This window comes from Palaemon carinicauda, chromosome 26, assembly GCF_036898095.1.
Source record: "Palaemon carinicauda isolate YSFRI2023 chromosome 26, ASM3689809v2, whole genome shotgun sequence".
NCBI lineage: Eukaryota > Metazoa > Arthropoda > Malacostraca > Decapoda > Palaemonidae > Palaemon > Palaemon carinicauda.
In genome coordinates, this window is record NC_090750.1 from 56,750,687 (window position 1) to 56,770,993 (window position 20,307).

Consider the following 20,307-nt stretch of genomic DNA (forward strand, 5'->3'; position numbering starts at 1 on the left):
ATCCTCCCTTCCACTCTCCTCATGTTCTGCTTTTTCATCATCCCTTCCACTCTCCTTATGTTCTGTTTTTTCATCCTCCCTTCCACTCTCCTTATGTTCTGCTTTTTCATCCTCCCTTCCACTCTCCTTATGTTCTGTTTTTTCATCCTCCCTTCCACTCTCCTTATGTTCTCTATTTTCATCCTCCCTTCCACTCTCCTCATGTTCTGCTTTTTCATCATCCCTTCCACTCTCCTTATGTTCTCTATTTTCATCCTCCCTTCCACTCTCCTCATGTTCTGCTTTTTCATCATCCCTTCCACTCTCCTTATGTTCTGTTTTTTCATCCTCCCTTCCACTCTCCTTATGTTCTGCTTTTTCATCCTCCCTTCCACTCTCCTTATGTTCTGTTTTTTTCATCCTCCCTTCCACTCTCCTTATGTTCTGTTTTTTCATCCTCCCTTCCACTCTCCTTATGTTCTGCTTTTTCATCCTCCCTTCCACTCTCCTTATGTTCTGCTTTTTCATCATCCCTTCCACTCTCCTCATGATCTGTTTTTTCATCCTCCCTTCCACTCTCCTCGTGTTCTGCTTTTTCATCTTCCCTTCCACTCTCCTCATGTTCTGTTTTTTCCTCCTCCCTTCCACTCTCCTCATGTTCTGCTTTTTCATCCTCCCTTCCACTCTCCTTATGTTCTCTATTTTCATCCTCCCTTCCACTCTCCTCATGTTCTGCTTTTTCATCATCCCTTCCACTCTCCTCATGTTCTGTTTTTTCATCCTCCCTCCCACTCTCCTTATGTTCTGCTTTTTCATCCTCCCTTCCACTCTCCTTATGTTCTGCTTTTTCATCCTCCCTTCCACTCTCCTTATGTTCTGCTTTTTCATCATCCCTTCCACTCTCCTCATGTTTTTTTTTTTTTTCATCCTCCCTTCCACTCTCCTCATGTTCTGCTTTTTCATCATCCCTTCCACTCTCCTCATGTTCTGCTTTTTCATCCTCCCTTCCACTCTCCTTATGTTCTCTATTTTCATCCTCCCTTCCACTCTCCTCATGTTCTGCTTTTTCATCTTCCCTTCCACTCTCCTCATGTTCTGTTTTTTCATCCTCCCTTCCACTCTCCTTATGTTCTGCTTTTTCATCCTCCCTTCCACTCTCCTTATGTTCTGTTTTTTCATCCTCCCTTCCACTCTCCTTATGTTCTCTATTTTCATCCTCCCTTCCACTCTCCTCATGTTCTGCTTTTTCATCATCCCTTCCACTCTCCTTATGTTCTCTATTTTCATCCTCCCTTCCACTCTCCTCATGTTCTGCTTTTTCATCATCCCTTCCACTCTCCTTATGTTCTGTTTTTTCATCCTCCCTTCCACTCTCCTTATGTTCTGCTTTTTCATCCTCCCTTCCACTCTCCTTATGTTCTGTTTTTTCATCCTCCCTTCCACTCTCCTTATGTTCTGTTTTTTCATCCTCCCTTCCACTCTCCTTATGTTCTGCTTTTTCATCCTCCCTTCCACTCTCCTTATGTTCTGCTTTTTCATCATCCCTTCCACTCTCCTCATGATCTGTTTTTTCATCCTCCCTTCCACTCTCCTCATGTACTGCTTTTTCATCTTCCCTTCCACTCTCCTCATGTTCTGTTTTTTCCTCCTCCTTTCCACTCTCCTCACGTTCTGCTTTTTCATCCTCCCTTCCACTCTCCTTATGTTCTCTATTTTCATCCTCCCTTCCACTCTCCTCATGTTCTGCTTTTTCATCATCCCTTCCACTCTCCTCATGTTCTGTTTTTTTCATCCTCCCTTCCACTCTCCTTATGTTCTGCTTTTTCATCATCCCTTCCACTCTCCTCATGTTTTTTTTTTTTTTCATCCTCCCTTCCACTCTCCTCATGTTCTGCTTTTTCATCATCCCTTCCACTCTCCTCATGTTCTGTTTTTTCCTCCTCCCTTCCACTCTCCTCATGTTCTGCTTTTTCATCCTCCCTTCCACTCTCCTTATGTTCTCTATTTTCATCCTCCCTTCCACTCTCCTCATGTTCTGCTTTTTCATCATCCCTTCCACTCTCCTCATGTTCTGTTTTTTCATCCTCCCTTCCACTCTCCTTATGTTCTGCTTTTTCATCATCCCTTCCACTCTCCTCATGTTTTTTTTTTTTCATCTTCCCTTCCACTCTCCTCATGTTCTGCTTTTTCATCATCCCTTCCACTCTCCTCATGTTTTTTTTTTTTTTCATCCTCCCTTCCACTCTCCTCATGTTCTGCTTTTTCATCATCCCTTCCACTCTCCTTATGTTCTGCTTTTTCATCATCCCTTCCACTCTCCTCATGTTCTGTTTTTTCATTTTTCATCCTCCCTTCCACTCTCCTTATGTTCTGCTCTTTCATCATCCCTTCCACTCTCCTCATGTTCTGCTTTTTCATCATCCCTTCCACTCTCCTTATGTTCTGCTTTTTCATCATCCCTTCCACTCTCCTCATGTTCTGTTTTTTCATTTTTCATCCTCCCTTCCACTCTCCTTATGTTCTGCTCTTTCATCATCCCTTCCACTCTCCTCATGTTCTGTTTTTTCATTTTTCATCCTCCCTTCCACTCTCCTTATGTTCTGCTCTTTCATCATCCCTTCCACTCTCCTCATGTTCTGTTTTTTCATCCTCCCTTCCACTCTCCTTATGTCCTGCTTTTTCATCCTCCCTTCCACTCTCCTTATGTTCTGTTTTTTCATCATCCCTTCCACTCTCCTTATGTCCTGCTTTTTCATCCTCCCTTCCACTCTCCTCATGTTCTGTTTTTTCATCCTCCCTTCCACTCTCCTCATATTCTGTTTTTTCATCCTCCCTTCCACTCTCCTTATGTTCTGTTTTTTCATCCTCCCTTCCACTCTCCTCATGTTCTTTTTTTTCATCCTCCCTTCCACTCTCCTCATGTTCTGTATTTTCATCCTCCCTTGCATTCTCCTCATGTTCTGTTTTTTTCATCCTCCCTTCCACTCTCCTTATGTCCTGCTTTTTCATCCTCCCTTCCACTCTCCTTATGTTCTGTTTTTTCATCATCCCTTCCACTCTCCTTATGTTTTGCTTTTTCATCCTCCCTTCCACTCTCCTTATGTTCTGTTTTTTCATCCTCCCTTCCACTCTCCTCATGTTCTTTTTTTTCATCCTCCCTTCCACTCTCCTTATGTTCTCTATTTTCATCCTCCCTTCCACTCTCCTTATGTTCTGTTTTTTCATCATCCCTTCCACTCTCCTTATGTTCTGCTTTTTCATCCTCCCTTCCACTCTCCTTATGTTCTGTTTTTTCATCCTCCCTTCCACTCTCCTCATGTTCTTTTTTTTCATCCTCCCTTCCACTCTCCTTATGTTCTCTATTTTCATCCTCCCTTCCACTCTCCTTATGTTTTGTTTTTTCATCATCCCTTCCACTCTCCTTATGTTCTGCTTTTTCATCCTCCCTTCCACTCTCCTTATGTTCTGTTTTTTCATCCTCCCTTCCACTCTCCTCATGTTCTTTTTTTTCATCCTCCCTTCCACTCTCCTTATGTTCTCTATTTTCATCCTCCCTTCCACTCTCCTTATGTTCTGTTTTTTCATCATCCCTTCCACTCTCCTTATGTTCTGCTTTTTCATCATCCCTTCCACTCTCCTCATGTTCTTTTTTTTCATCCTCCCTTCCACTCTCCTTATGTTCTCTATTTTCATCCTCCCTTCCACTCTCCTTATGTTCTGTTTTTTCATCCTCCCTTGCATTCTCCTCATGTTCTGTTTTTTCATCCTCCCTTCCACTCTCCTTATGTTTTCTATTTTCATCCTCCCTTCCACTCTCCTCATGTTCTTTTTTTTCATCCTCCCTTCCACTCTCCTTATGTTCTCTATTTTCATCCTCCCTTCCACTCTCCTTATGTTCTGTTTTTTCATCATCCCTTCCACTCTCCTTATGTTCTGCTTTTTCATCATCCCTTCCATTCTCCTCATGTTCTGTATTTTCATCCTCCCTTGCATTCTCCTCAAGTTCTCTATTTTCATCCTCCCTTCCACTCTCCTTATGTTCTGTATTTTCATCCTCCCTTGCATTCCCCTCATGTTCTGTATTTTCATCCTCCCTTGCATTCTCCTCATGTTCTGTATTTTCATCCTCCCTTACATTCTCCTCATGTTCTGTATTTTCATCCTCCCTTGCATTCTTTCTCCTCATGTTCTGTATTTTCATCCTCCCTTGCATTCTTTCGCCTCATGTTCTCTATTTTCATCCTCCCTTGCATTCTTTCTCCTCATGTTCTGTATTTTCATCCTCCCTTGCATTCTTTCTCCTCATGTTCTTTATTTTCATCCTCCCTTGCATTCTCCTCATGTTCTGTATTTTCATCCTCCCTTGCATTCTCCACATGTTCTCTATTTTCATCCTCCCTTGCATTCTCCTCATGTTCTCGATATTCATCCTCCCTTGCATTCTCCTCATGTTCTGTATTTTCATCCTCCCTTCCACTCTCCTCATATTCTGTATTTTCATCCTCCCTTCCACTCTCCTCATGTTCTGTATTTTCATCCTCCCTTCCACTCTCCTCATGTTCTGTATTTTCATCCTCCTTTCCACTCTCCTCATGTTCTGTATTTTCATCCTCCCTTCCACTCTCCTCATGTTCTGTATTTTCATCCTCCCTTCCACTCTCCTCATGTTCTGTATTTTCATCCTCCCTTCCACTCTCCTCATGTTCTGTATTTTCATCATCCCTTCCTCTCTCCTCAAGTTCTGCTTTTTCATCCTCCCTTCCACTCTCCTTATGTTCTGCTTTTTCATCATCCCTTCCACTCTCCTCATGTTCTGTATTTTCATCCTCCCTTCCACTCTCCTCATGTTCTGCTTTTTCATCCTCCCTTCCACTCATCTTATGTTCCGCTTTTTCATCCTCCCTTCCACTCTCCTTATGTTCTGTTTTTTCATCCTCCCTTCCACTCCCCTCATGTTCTGTTTTTTCATCCTCCCTTCCACTCTCCTTATGTTTTCTATTTTCATCCTCCGTTCCACTCTCCTCATGATCTGTTTTTTCATCCTCCCTTCCACTCTCCTCATGTTCTGTTTTTTCATCCTCCCTTCCTCTCTCCTTATGTTCTGCTTTTTCATCATCCCTTCCACTCTCCTCATGATCTGTTTTTTCATCCTCCCTTCCACTCTCCTTATGTTCTCTATTTTCATCATCCCTTCCTCTCTCCTCAAGTTCTGCTTTTAAATCATCCCTTCCACTCTCCTCATGTTCTGTTTTTTCATCCTCCCTTCCACTCTCCTCATGTTCTGTTTTTTCATCCTCCCTTCCACTCTCCTTATGTTCTGCTTTTTCATCATCCCTTCCACTCTCCTCATGATCTGTTTTTTCATCCTCCCTTCCACTCCCCTCATGTTCTGTTTTTTCATCCTCCCTTCCACTCCCCTCATGTTCTGTTTTTTCATCCTCCCTTCCACTCCCCTCATGTTCTGTTTTTTCATCCTCCCTTCCACTCTCCTTATGTTTTCTATTTTCATCCTCCCTTCCACTCTCCTTATGTTCTGCTTTTTCATCATCCCTTCCACTCTCCTCATGTTCTGTTTTTTCATCCTCCCTTCCACTCTCCTCATGTTCTGTTTTTTCATCCTCCCTTCCACTCTCCTTATGTTCTGCTTTTTCATCATCCCTTCCACTCTCCTCATGATCTGTTTTTTCATCCTCCCTTCCACTCTCCTCATGTTCTGCTTTTTCATCTTCCCTTCCACTCTCCTTATGTTCTGCTTTTTCATCATCCCTTCCACTCTCCTCATGTTCTGTTTTTTCATCCTCCCTTCCACTCTCCTCGTGTTCTGTTTTTTCATCCTCCCTTCCACTCTCCTTATGTTCTGCTTTTTCATCATCCCTTCCACTCTCCTCATGATCTGTTTTTTCATCCTCCCTTCCACTCTCCTCATGTTCTGCTTTTTCATCTTCCCTTCCACTCTCCTTGTGTTCTGCTTTTTCATCATCCCTTCCACTCTCCTCATGTTCTGTTTTTTCATCCTCCCTTCCACTCTCCTCATGTTCTGTTTTTTCATCCTCCCTTCCACTCTCCTTATGTTCTGCTTTTTCATCATCCCTTCCACTCTCCTCATGATCTGTTTTTTCATCCTCCCTTCCACTCTCCTCATGTTCTGCTTTTTCATCTTCCCTTCCACTCTCCTTATGTTCTTCTTTTTCATCATCCCTTCCACTCTCCTCATGTTCTGTTTTTTCCTCCTCCCTTCCACTCTCCTCATGTTCTGCTTTTTCATCCTCCCTTCCACTCTCCTTATGTTCTCTATTTTCATCCTCCCTTCCACTCTCCTTATGTTCTCTATTTTCATCATCCCTTCCTCTCTCCTCAAGTTCTGCTTTTAAATCATCCCTTCCACTCTCCTCATGTTCTGTTTTTTCATCCTCCCTTCCACTCTCCTCATGTTCTGTTTTTTCATCCTCCCTTCCACTCTCCTTATGTTCTGCTTTTTCATCATCCCTTCCACTCTCCTCATGATCTGTTTTTTCATCCTCCCTTCCACTCCCCTCATGTTCTGTTTTTTCATCCTCCCTTCCACTCCCCTCATGTTCTGTTTTTTTATCCTCCCTTCCACTCTCCTTATGTTTTCTATTTTCATCCTCCCTTCCACTCTCCTTATGTTCTGCTTTTTCATCATCCCTTCCACTCTCCTCATGTTCTGTTTTTTCATCCTCCCTTCCACTCTCCTCATGTTCTGTTTTTTCATCCTCCCTTCCACTCTCCTTATGTTCTGCTTTTTCATCATCCCTTCCACTCTCCTCATGATCTGTTTTTTCATCCTCCCTTCCACTCTCCTCATGTTCTGCTTTTTCATCTTCCCTTCCACTCTCCTTATGTTCTGCTTTTTCATCATCCCTTCCACTCTCCTCATGTTCTGTTTTCTCCTCCTCCCTTCCACTCTCCTCATGTTCTGCTTTTTCATCCTCCCTTCCACTCTCCTTATGTTCTCTATTTTCATCCTCCCTTCCACTCTCCTCATGTTCTGCTTTTTCATCATCCCTTCCACTCTCCTCATGTTCTGTTTTTTCATCCTCCCTTCCACTCTCCTTATGTTCTGCTTTTTCATCATCCCTTCCACTCTCCTCATGTTTTTTTTTTCATCCTCCCTTCCACTCTCCTCATGTTCTGCTTTTTCCTCCTCCCTTCCACTCTCCTCATGTTCTGCTTTTTCATCATCCCTTCCACTCTCCTCATGTTCTGTTTTTTCCTCCTCCCTTCCACTCTCCTCATGTTCTGCTTTTTCATCCTCCCTTCCACTCTCCTTATGTTCTGTTTTTTCATCCTCCCTTCCACTCTCCTCATGTTCTGCTTTTTCATCCTCCCTTCCACTCTCCTTATGTTCTGTTTTTTCATCCTCCCTTCCACTCTCCTTATGTTCTGTTTTTTCATCCTCCCTTCCACTCTCCTCATGTTCTGCTTTTTCATCCTCCCTTCCACTCTCCTTATGTTCTGCTTTTTCATCATCCCTTCCACTCTCCTCATGTTCTGTTTTTTCCTCCTCCCTTCCACTCTCCTCATGTTCTGCTTTTTCATCATCCCTTCCATTCTCCTCATGTTCTGTTTTTTCATTTTTCATCCTCCCTTCCACTCTCCTTATGTTCTGCTTTTTCATCATCCCTTCCATTCTCCTTATGTTCTGCTTTTTCATCATCCCTTTCACTCTCCTTATGTTCTGTTTTTTCATCCTCCCTTCCACTCTCCTCATGTTCTGCTTTTTCATCCTCCCTTCCACTCTCCTTATGTTCTGCTTTTTCATCATCCCTTCCACTCTCCTCATGTTCTGTTTTTTCCTCCTCCCTTCCACTCTCCTCATGTTCTGTTTTTTCATTTTTCATCCTCCCTTCCACTCTCCTTATGTTCTGCTTTTTCATCATCCCTTCCATTCTCCTTATGTTCTGCTTTTTCATCATCCCTTCCACTCTCCTTATGTTCTGTTTTTTCATCCTCCCTTCCACTCTCCTCATGTTCTGCTTTTTCATCCTCCCTTCCACTCTCCTTATGTTCTGCTTTTTCATCATCCCTTCCACTCTCCTCATGTTCTGTTTTTTCATCCTCCCTTCCACTCTCCTCATGTTCTGTTTTTTCATTTTTCATCCTCCCTTCCACTCTCCTTATGTTCTGCTTTTTCATCATCCCTTCCATTCTCCTTATGTTCTGCTTTTTCATCATCCCTTCCACTCTCCTTATGTTCTGTTTTTTCATCCTCCCTTCCACTCTCCTCATGTTCTGCTTTTTCATCCTCCCTTCCACTCTCCTTATATTCTGCTTTTTCATCATCCCTTCCACTCTCCTCATGTTCTGTTTTTTCCTCCTCCCTTCCACTCTCCTCATGTTCTGCTTTTTCATCATCCCTTCCATTCTCCTCATGTTCTGTTTTTTCATTTTTCATCCTCCCTTCCACTCTCCTTATGTTCTGCTTTTTCATCATCCCTTCCACTCTCCTTATGTTCTGTTTTTTCCTCCTCCCTTCCACTCTCCTCATGTTCTGCTTTTTCATCATCCCTTCCACTCTCCTCATGTTCTGTTTTTTCATTTTTCATCCTCCCTTCCACTCTCCTTATGTTCTGCTTTTTCATCATCCCTTCCACTCTCCTCATGTTCTGTTTTTTCCTCCTCCCTTCCACTCTCCTCATGTTCTGCTTTTTCATCATCCCTTCCACTCTCCTCATGTTCTGTTTTTTCATTTTTCATCCTCCCTTCCACTCTCCTTATGTTCTGCTTTTTCATCATCCCTTCCACTCTCCTCAGGTTCTGTTTTTTCCTCCTCCCTTCCACTCTCCTCATGTTCTGCTTTTTCATCATCCCTTCCACTCTCCTCATGTTCTGTTTTTTCATTTTTTATCCTCCCTTCCACTCTCCTCATGTTCTGCTTTTTCATCATCCCTTCCACTCTCCTCATGTTCTGTTTTTTCATTTTTCATCCTCCCTTCCACTCTCCTCATGTTCTGTTTTTTCATCCTCCCTTCCACTCTCCTTATGTTCTGTTTTTTCATCATCCCTTCCACTCTCCTCATGTTCTTTTTTTTCATCCTCCCTTCCACTCTCCTTATGTTCTCTATTTTCATCCTCCCTTCCACTCTCCTTATGTTCTGTTTTTTCATCCTCTCTTCCACTCTCCTTATGTTCTGTTTTTTCATCCTCCCTTCCACTCTCCTTATATTCTGCTTTTTCATCCTCCCTTTCACTCTCCTTATGTCCTGCTTTTTCATCCTCCCTTCCACTCTCCTTATGTTCTCTATTTTCATCCTCCCTTCCACTCTCCTTATGTTCTCTATTTTCATCCTCCCTTCCACTCTCCTTATGTTCTGCTTTTTCATCCTCCCTTCCACTCTCCTTATGTTCTGTTTTTTCATCATCCCTTCCACTCTCCTTATGTTCTGCTTTTTCATCCTCCCTTCCACTCTCCTTATGTTCTGTTTTTTCATCCTCCCTTCCACTCTCCTTATGTTCTCTATTTTCATCCTCCCTTCCACTCTCCTTATGTTCTGTTTTTTCATCCTCCCTTCCACTCTCCTTATGTTCTGTTTTTTCATCCTCCCTTCCACTCTCCTTATGTTCTCTATTTTCATCCTCCCTTCCACTCTCCTTATGTTCTGTTTTTTCATCCTCCCTTCCACTCTCCTTATGTTCTGTTTTTTCATCCTCCCTTCCACTCTCCTTATATTCTGCTTTTTCATCCTCCCTTTCACTTTCCTTATGTCCTGCTTTTTCATCCTCCCTTCCACTCTCCTTATGTTCTGTTTTTTCATCATCCCTTCCACTCTCCTTATGTTCTGCTTTTTCATCCTCCCTTCCACTCTCCTTATGTTCTGTTTTTTCATCCTCCCTTCCACTCTCCTTATGTTCTCTATTTTCATCCTCCCTTCCACTCTCCTTATGTTCTGTTTTTTCATCCTCCCTTCCACTCTCCTTATGTTCTCTATTTTCATCCTCCCTTCCACTCTCCTTATGTTCTGTTTTTTCATCCTCCCTTCCACTCTCCTTATGTTCTGTTTTTTCATCCTCCCTTCCACTCTCCTTATATTCTGCTTTTTCATCCTCCCTTTCACTCTCCTTATGTCCTGCTTTTTCATCCTCCCTTCCACTCTCCTTGTGTTCTGTTTTTTCATCATCCCTTCCACTCTCCTTATGTTCTGCTTTTTCATCCTCCCTTCCACTCTCCTTATGTTCTGTTTTTTCATCCTCCCTTCCACTCTCCTTATGTTCTGTTTTTTCATCCTCCCTTCCACTCTCCTTATGTTCTGTTTTTTCATCCTCCCTTCCACTCTCCTTATGTTCTCTATTTTCATCCTCCCTTCCACTCTCCTTATGTTCTGTTTTTTCATCCTCCCTTCCACTCTCCTTATGTTCTGTTTTTTCATTCTCCCTTCCACTCTCCTTATGTTCTCTATTTTCATCCTCCCTTCCACTCTCCTTATGTTCTCTATTTTCATCCTCCCTTCCACTCTCCTTATGTTCTGTTTTTTCATCATCCCTTCCACTCTCCTTATGTTCTGTTTTTTCATCCTCCCTTCCACTCTCCTTATGTTCTGTTTTTTCATCCTCCCTTCCACTCTCCTTATGTTCTGTTTTTTCATCCTCCCTTCCACTCTCCTTATGTTCTGTTTTTTCATCCTCCCTTCCACTCTCCTTATGTTCTCTATTTTCATCCTCCCTTCCACTCTCCTTATGTTCTGTTTTTTCATCCTCCCTTCCACTCTCCTTATGTTCTGTTTTTTCATCCTCCCTTCCACTCTCCTTATGTTCTCTATTTTCATCCTCCCTTCCACTCTCCTTATGTTCTGTTTTTTAATCCTCCCTTCCACTCTCCTTATGTTCTCTATTTTCATCCTCCCTTCCACTCTCCTTATGTTCTGCTTTTTCATCCTCCCTTCCACTCTCCTTATGTTCTGTTTTTTCATCCTCCCTTCCACTCTCCTTATGTTCTGTTTTTTCATCCTCCCTTCCACTCTCCTTATGTTCTCTATTTTCATCCTCCCTTCCACTCTCCTTATGTTCTCTATTTTCATCCTCCCTTCCACTCTCCTTATGTTCTGTTTTTTCATCATCCCTTCCACTCTCCTTATGTTCTGTTTTTTCATCCTCCCTTCCACTCTCCTTATGTTCTGTTTTTTCATCCTCCCTTCCACTCTCCTTATGTTCTCTATTTTCATCCTCCCTTCCACTCTCCTTATGTTCTGTTTTTTCATCCTCCCTTCCACTCTCCTTATGTTCTCTATTTTCATCCTCCCTTCCACTCTCCTTATGTTCTGTTTTTTCATCCTCCCTTCCACTCTCCTTATGTTCTCTATTTTCATCCTCCCTTCCACTCTCCTTATGTTCTGCTTTTTCATCCTCCCTTCCACTCTCCTTATGTTCTGTTTTTTCATCCTCCCTTCCACTCTCCTTATGTTCTCTATTTTCATCCTCCCTTCCACTCTCCTTATGTTCTGTTTTTTCATCCTCCCTTCCACTCTCCTTATGTTCTCTATTTTCATCCTCCCTTCCACTCTCCTTATGTTCTGCTTTTTCATCCTCCCTTCCACTCTCCTTATGTTCTGTTTTTTCATCCTCCCTTCCGCTCTCCTTATGTTCTGTTTTTTCATCCTCCCTTCCACTCTCCTTATGTTCTCTATTTTCATCCTCCCTTCCACTCTCCTTATGATCTGTTTTTTCATCATCCCTTCCACTCTCCTTATGTTCTCTATTTTCATCCTCCCTTCCACTCTCCTTATGTTCTGTTTTTTCATCATCCCTTCCACTCTCCTTTTGTTCTGTTTTTTCATCCTCCCTTCCACTCTCCTTATGTTCTGTTTTTTCATCCTCCCTTCCACTCTCCTTATGTTCTGTTTTTTCATCCTCCCTTCCACTCTCCTTATGTTCTGTTTTTTCATCCTCCCTTCCACTCTCCTTATGTTCTGTTTTTTCATCATCCCTTCCACTCTCCTTATGTTCTGTTTTTTCATCCTCCCTTCCACTCTCCTTATGTTCTGTTTTTTCATCCTCCCTTCCACTCTCCTTATGTTCTGTTTTTTCATCCTCCCTTCCACTCTCCTTATGTTCTGTTTTTTCATCCTCCCTTCCACTCTCCTTATGTTCTGTTTTTTCATCATCCCTTCCACTCTCCTCATGTTCTTTTTTTTCATCCTCCCTTCCACTCTCCTTATGTTCTCTATTTTCATCCTCCCTTCCACTCTCCTTATATTCTGTTTTTTCATCCTCCCTTCCACTCTCCTTATGTTCTGTTTTTCCATCATCCCTTCCACTCTCCTTATGTTCTGCTTTTTCATCCTCCCTTACACTCTCCTTATGTTCTGTTTTTTCATCATCCCTTCCACTCTCCTTATGTTCTGTTTTTTCATCATCCCTTCCACTCTCCTTATGTTCTGTTTTTTCATCCTCCCTTCCACTCTCCTTATGTTCTGCTTTTTCATCATCCCTTCCACTCTCCTTATGTTCTGCTTTTTCATCCTCCCTTCCACTCTCCTTATGTTCTGTTTTTTCATCCTCCCTTCCACTCTCCTTATGTTCTGTTTTTTCATCCTCCCTTCCACTCTCCTTATGTTCTGTTTTTTCATCCTCCCTTCCACTCTCCTTATGTTCTGTTTTTTCATCCTCCCTTCCACTCTCCTTATGTTCTCTATTTTCATCCTCCCTTCCACTCTCCTTATGTTCTCTATTTTCATCCTCCCTTCCACTCTCCTTATGTTCTGTTTTTTCATCCTCCCTTCCACTCTCCTTATGTTCTGTTTTTTCATCCTCCCTTCCACTCTCCTTATGTTCTGTTTTTTCATCCTCCCTTCCACTCTCCTTATGTTCTGTTTTTTCATCCTCCCTTCCACTCTCCTTATGTTCTGTTTTTTCATCATCCCTTCCACTCTCCTCATGTTCTTTTTTTTCTTCCTCCCTTCCATTCTCCTCATGTTCTTTTTTTTCATCCTCCCTTCCATTCTCCTCATGTTCTGTCTTTTCATCCTCCCTTCCACTCTCCTTATGTTCTGCTTTTTCATCATCCCTTCCACTCTCCTCATGTTCTGCTTTTTCATCATCCCTTCCACTCTCCTCATGATCTGTTTTTTCATCCTCCATTCCACTCTCCTCATGTTCTGCTTTTTCATCTTCCCTTCCACTCTCCTTATGTTCTGCTTTTTCATCATCCCTTCCACTCTCCTCATGTTCTGTTTTTTCATCCTCCCTTCCACTCTCCTCATGTTCTGTTTTTTCCTCCTCTCTTCCACTCTCCTTATGTTCTGCTTTTTCATCATCCCTTCCACTCTCCTCATGATCTGTTTTTTCATCCTCCCTTCCACTCTCCTCATGTTCTGCTTTTTCATCTTCCCTTCCACTCTCCTTGTGTTCTGCTTTTTCATCATCCCTTCCACTCTCCTCATGTTCTGTTTTTTCATCCTCCCTTCCACTCTCCTCATGTTCTGTTTTTTCATCCTCCCTTCCACTCTCCTTATGTTCTGCTTTTTCATCATCCCTTCCACTCTCCTCATGATCTGTTTTTTCATCCTCCCTTCCACTCTCCTCATGTTCTGCTTTTTCATCTTCCCTTCCACTCTCCTTATGTTCTGCTTTTTCATCATCCCTTCCACTCTCCTCATGTTCTGTTTTTTCCTCCTCCCTTCCACTCTCCTCATGTTCTGCTTTTTCATCCTCCCTTCCACTCTCCTTATGTTCTCTATTTTCATCCTCCCTTCCACTCTCCTTATGTTCTCTATTTTCATCATCCCTTCCTCTCTCCTCAAGTTCTGCTTTTTCATCATCCCTTCCACTCTCCTCATGTTCTGTTTTTTCATCCTCCCTTCCACTCTCCTCATGTTCTGTTTTTTCATCCTCCCTTCCACTCTCCTTATGTTCTGCTTTTTCATCATCCCTTCCACTCTCCTCATGATCTGTTTTTTCATCCTCCCTTCCACTCCCCTCATGTTCTGTTTTTTCATCCTCCCTTCCACTCCCCTCATGTTCTGTTTTTTCATCCTCCCTTCCACTCTCCTTATGTTTTCTATTTTCATCCTCCCTTCCACTCTCCTTATGTTCTGCTTTTTCATCATCCCTTCCACTCTCCTCATGTTCTGTTTTTTCATCCTCCCTTCCACTCTCCTTATGTTCTGCTTTTTCATCATCCCTTCCACTCTCCTCATGTTCTGTTTTTTCATCCTCCCTTCCACTCTCCTCATGTTCTGCTTTTTCATCCTCCCTTCCACTCTCCTTATGTTCTGCTTTTTCATCATCCCTTCCACTCTCCTCATGTTCTGTTTTTCATCCTCCCTTCCACTCTCCTCATGTTCTGCTTTTTCATCCTCCCTTCCACTCTCCTTATGTTCTCTTTTTCATCCTCCCTTCCACTCTCCTCATGTTCTGCTTTTTCATCATCCCTTCCACTCTCCTCATGTTCTGTTTTTTCATCCTCCCTTCCACTCTCCTTATGTTCTGCTTTTTCATCATCCCTTCCACTCTCCTCATGTTCTTTTTTTTCATCCTCCCTTCCACTCTCCTCATGTTCTGCTTTTTCCTCCTCCCTTCCACTCTCCTCATGTTCTGCTTTTTCATCATCCCTTCCACTCTCCTCATGTTCTGTTTTTTCATCCTCCCTTCCACTCTCCTTATGTTCTGCTTTTTCATCATCCCTTCCACTCTCCTCATGTTCTGCTTTTTCATCCTCCCTTCCACTCTCCTCATGTTCTGTTTTTTCATCCTCCCTTCCACTCTCCTCATGTTCTGTTTTTTCATCCTCCCTTCCACTCTCCTCATGTTCTGTTTTTTCATCCTCCCTTCCACTCTCCTTATGTTTTCTATTTTCATCCTCCCTTCCACTCTCCTTATGTTCTGCTTTTTCATCATCCCTTCCACTCTCCTCATGTTCTGTTTTTTCATCCTCCCTTCCACTCTCCTCATGTTCTGTTTTTTCATCCTCCCTTCCACTCTCCTTATGTTCTGCTTTTTCATCATCCCTTCCACTCTCCTCATGATCTGTTTTTTCATCCTCCCTTCCACTCTCCTCATGTTCTGCTTTTTCATCTTCCCTTCCACTCTCCTTATGTTCTGCTTTTTCATCATCCCTTCCACTCTCCTCATGTTCTGTTTTTTCCTCCTCCCTTCCACTCTCCTCATGTTCTGCTTTTTCATCCTCCCTTCCACTCTCCTTATGTTCTCTATTTTCATCCTCCCTTCCACTCTCCTCATGTTCTGCTTTTTCATCATCCCTTCCACTCTCCTCATGTTCTGTTTTTTCATCCTCCCTTCCACTCTCCTTATGTTCTGCTTTTTCATCATCCCTTCCACTCTCCTCATGTTTTTTTTTTCATCCTCCCTTCCACTCTCCTCATGTTCTGCTTTTTCCTCCTCCCTTCCACTCTCCTCATGTTCTGCTTTTTCATCATCCCTTCCACTCTCCTCATGTTCTGTTTTTTCCTCCTCCCTTCCACTCTCCTCATGTTCTGCTTTTTCATCCTCCCTTCCACTCTCCTTATGTTCTGCTTTTTCATCATCCCTTCCACTCTCCTCATGTTTTGTTTTTTCCTCCTCCCTTCCACTCTCCTCATGTTCTGCTTTTTCATCCTCCCTTCCACTCTCCTCATGTTCTGCTTTTTCATCATCCCTTCCACTCTCCTTATGTTCTGCTTTTTCATCCTCCCTTCCACTCTCCTCATGTTCTGTTTTTTCATCCTCCCTTCCACTCTCCTTATGTTCTGCTTTTTCATCATCCCTTCCACTCTCCTCATGTTCTGTTTTTTCCTCCTCCCTTCCACTCTCCTCATGTTCTGCTTTTTCCTCCTCCCTTCCACTCTCCTCATGTTCTGCTTTTTCATCATCCCTTCCACTCTCCTCATGTTCTGTTTTTTCCTCCTCCCTTCCACTCTCCTCATGTTCTGCTTTTTCATCCTCCCTTCCACTCTCCTTATGTTCTGCTTTTTCATCATCCCTTCCACTCTCCTCATGTTCTGTTTTTTCCTCCTCCCTTCCACTCTCCTCATGTTCTGCTTTTTCATCATCCCTTCCACTCTCCTCATGTTCTGTTTTTTCATTTTTCATCTTCCCTTCCACTCTCCTTATGTTCTGCTTTTTCATCATCCCTTCCACTCTCCTTATGTTCTGCTTTTTCATCATCCCTTCCACTCTCCTTATGTTCTGTTTTTTCATCCTCCCTTCCACTTTCCTCATGTTCTGCTTTTTCATCCTCCCTTCCACTCTCCTTATGTTCTGCTTTTTCATCATCCCTTCCACTCTCCTCATGTTCTGTTTTTTCCTCCTCCCTTCCACTCTCCTCATGTTCTGCTTTTTCATCATCCCTTCCACTCTCCTCATGTTCTGTTTTTTCATTTTTCATCCTCCCTTCCACTCTCCTTATGTTCTGCTTTTTCATCATCCCTTCCACTCTCCTTATGTTCTGTTTTTTCCTCCTCCCTTCCACTCTCCTCATGTTCTGCTTTTTCATCATCCCTTCCACTCTCCTCATGTTCTGTTTTTTCATTTTTCATCCTCCCTTCCACTCTCCTTATGTTCTGCTTTTTCATCATCCCTTCCACTCTCCTCATGTTCTGTTTTTTCCTCCTCCCTTCCACTCTCCTCATGTTCTGCTTTTTCATCATCCCTTCCACTCTCCTCATGTTCTGTTTTTTCATTTTTCATCCTCCCTTCCACTCTCCTTATGTTCTGCTTTTTCATCATCCCTTCCACTCTCCTCAGGTTCTGTTTTTTCCTCCTCCCTTCCACTCTCCTCATGTTCTGCTTTTTCATCATCCCTTCCACTCTCCTCATGTTCTGTTTTTTCATTTTTCATCCTCCCTTCCACTCTCCTCATGTTCTGCTTTTTCATCATCCCTTCCACTCTCCTCATGTTCTGTTTTTTTCATCCTCCCTTCCACTCTCCTTATGTTCTGCTTTTTCATCATCCCTTCCACTCTCCTCATGTTTTTTTTTTTTTCATCCTCCCTTCCACTCTCCTCATGTTCTGCTTTTTCATCATCCCTTCCACTCTCCTTATGTTCTCTATTTTCATCCTCCCTTCCACTCTCCTCATGTTCTGCTTTTTCATCATCCCTTCCACTCTCCTCATGTTCTGTTTTTTTCATCCTCCCTTCCACTCTCCTTATGTTCTGCTTTTTCATCATCCCTTCCACTCTCCTCATGTTTTTTTTTTTTTCATCCTCCCTTCCACTCTCCTCATGTTCTGCTTTTTCATCATCCCTTCCACTCTCCTCATGTTCTGTTTTTTCCTCCTCCCTTCCACTCTCCTCATGTTCTGCTTTTTCATCCTCCCTTCCACTCTCCTTATGTTCTCTATTTTCATCCTCCCTTCCACTCTCCTCATGTTCTGCTTTTTCATCATCCCTTCCACTCTCCTCATGTTCTGTTTTTTCATCCTCCCTTCCACTCTCCTTATGTTCTGCTTTTTCATCATCCCTTCCACTCTCCTCATGTTTTTTTTTTTTCATCTTCCCTTCCACTCTCCTCATGTTCTGCTTTTTCATCATCCCTTCCACTCTCCTCATGTTTTTTTTTTTTTTCATCCTCCCTTCCACTCTCCTCATGTTCTGCTTTTTCATCATCCCTTCCACTCTCCTTATGTTCTGCTTTTTCATCATCCCTTCCACTCTCCTCATGTTCTGTTTTTTCATTTTTCATCCTCCCTTCCACTCTCCTTATGTTCTGCTCTTTCATCATCCCTTCCACTCTCCTCATGTTCTGCTTTTTCATCATCCCTTCCACTCTCCTTATGTTCTGCTTTTTCATCATCCCTTCCACTCTCCTCATGTTCTGTTTTTTCATTTTTCATCCTCCCTTCCACTCTCCTTATGTTCTGCTCTTTCATCATCCCTTCCACTCTCCTCATGTTCTGTTTTTTCATTTTTCATCCTCCCTTCCACTCTCCTTATGTTCTGCTCTTTCATCATCCCTTCCACTCTCCTCATGTTCTGTTTTTTCATCCTCCCTTCCACTCTCCTTATGTCCTGCTTTTTCATCCTCCCTTCCACTCTCCTTATGTTCTGTTTTTTCATCATCCCTTCCACTCTCCTTATGTCCTGCTTTTTCATCCTCCCTTCCACTCTCCTCATGTTCTGTTTTTTCATCCTCCCTTCCACTCTCCTCATATTCTGTTTTTTCATCCTCCCTTCCACTCTCCTTATGTTCTGTTTTTTCATCCTCCCTTCCACTCTCCTCATGTTCTTTTTTTTCATCCTCCCTTCCACTCTCCTCATGTTCTGTATTTTCATCCTCCCTTGCATTCTCCTCATGTTCTGTTTTTTTCATCCTCCCTTCCACTCTCCTTATGTCCTGCTTTTTCATCCTCCCTTCCACTCTCCTCATGTTCTGTTTTTTTCATCCTCCCTTCCACTCTCCTTATGTTCTGTTTTTTCATCATCCCTTCCACTCTCCTTATGTTTTGCTTTTTCATCCTCCCTTCCACTCTCCTTATGTTCTGTTTTTTCATCCTCCCTTCCACTCTCCTCATGTTCTTTTTTTTCATCCTCCCTTCCACTCTCCTTATGTTCTCTATTTTCATCCTCCCTTCCACTCTCCTTATGTTCTGTTTTTTCATCATCCCTTCCACTCTCCTTATGTTCTGCTTTTTCATCCTCCCTTCCACTCTCCTTATGTTCTGTTTTTTCATCCTCCCTTCCACTCTCCTCATGTTCTTTTTTTTCATCCTCCCTTCCACTCTCCTTATGTTCTCTATTTTCATCCTCCCTTCCACTCTCCTTATGTTCTGTTTTTTCATCATCCCTTCCACTCTCCTTATGTTCTGCTTTTTCATCCTCCCTTCCACTCTCCTTATGTTCTGTTTTTTCATCCTCCCTTCCACTCTCCTCATGTTCTTTTTTTTCATCCTCCCTTCCACTCTCCTTATGTTCTCTATTTTCATCCTCCCTTCCACTCTCCTTATGTTCTGTTTTTTCATCATCCCTTCCACTCTCCTTATGTTCTGCTTTTTCATCATCCCTTCCACTCTCCTCATGTTCTTTTTTTTCATCATCCCTTCCACTCTCCTTATGTTCTCTATTTTCATCCTCCCTTCCACTCTCCTTATGTTCTGTTTTTTCATCCTCCCTTGCATTCTCCTCATGTTCTGTTTTTTCATCCTCCCTTCCACTCTCCTTATGTTTTCTATTTTCATCCTCCCTTCCACTCTCCTCGTGTTCTTTTTTTTCATCCTCCCTTCCACTCTCCTTATGTTCTCTATTTTCATCCTCCCTTCCACTCTCCTTATGTTCTGTTTTTTCATCATCCCTTCCACTCTCCTTATGTTCTGCTTTTTCATCATCCCTTCCATTCTCCTCATGTTCTGTATTTTCATCCTCCCTTGCATTCTCCTCAAGTTCTCTATTTTCATCCTCCCTTCCACTCTCCTTATGTTCTGTATTTTCATCCTCCCTTGCATTCCCCTCATGTTCTGTATTTTCATCCTCCCTTGCATTCTCCTCATGTTCTGTATTTTCATCCTCCCTTACATTCTCCTCATGTTCTGTATTTTCATCCTCCCTTGCATTCTTTCTCCTCATGTTCTGTATTTTCATCCTCCCTTGCATTCTTTCGCCTCATGTTCTCTATTTTCATCCTCCCTTGCATTCTTTCTCCTCATGTTCTGTATTTTCATCCTCCCTTGCATTCTTTCTCCTCATGTTCTTTATTTTCATCCTCCCTTGCATTCTCCTCATGTTCTGTATTTTCATCCTCCCTTGCATTCTCCACATGTTCTCTATTTTCATCCTCCCTTGCATTCTCCTCATGTTCTCGATATTTATCCTCCCTTGCATTCTCCTCATGTTCTGTATTTTCATCCTCCCTTCCACTCTCCTCATATTCTGTATTTTCATCCTCCCTTCCACTCTCCTCATGTTCTGTATTTTCATCCTCCCTTCCACTCTCCTCATGTTCTGTATTTTCATCCTCCTTTCCACTCTCCTCATGTTCTGTATTTTCATCCTCCCTTCCACTCTCCTCATGTTCTGTATTTTCATCCTCCCTTCCACTCTCCTCATGTTCTGTATTTTCATCCTCCCTTCCACTCTCCTCATGTTCTGTATTTTCATCATCCCTTCCTCTCTCCTCAAGTTCTGCTTTTTCATCCTCCCTTCCACTCTCCTTATGTTCTGCTTTTTCATCATCCCTTCCACTCTCCTCATGTTCTGTATTTTCATCCTCCCTTCCACTCTCCTCATGTTCTGCTTTTTCATCCTCCCTTCCACTCATCTTATGTTCCGCTTTTTCATCCTCCCTTCCACTCTCCTTATGTTCTGTTTTTTCATCCTCCCTTCCACTCCCCTCATGTTCTGTTTTTTCATCCTCCCTTCCACTCTCCTTATGTTTTCTATT

The 20,307-nt window shown here is 42.7% G+C and overlaps 1 protein-coding gene across 1 annotated transcript in view; it reads right to left on the reverse strand.

The window, feature by feature from the left end:
• Positions 1-20,307, reverse strand: part of LOC137619924 (high mobility group nucleosome-binding domain-containing protein 5-like) — a 106,084-nt gene that overhangs the window by 71,499 nt on the left and 14,278 nt on the right. The window contains exons 2-3 of the mRNA XM_068350207.1: positions 19,965-20,302; positions 4,637-4,936 (exon numbers count right to left, since the gene is read on the reverse strand). Coding sequence (XP_068206308.1) covers positions 4,637-4,936; positions 19,965-20,302 — 638 coding nt within the window. The remainder of the gene's footprint in view (positions 1-4,636; positions 4,937-19,964; positions 20,303-20,307) is intronic.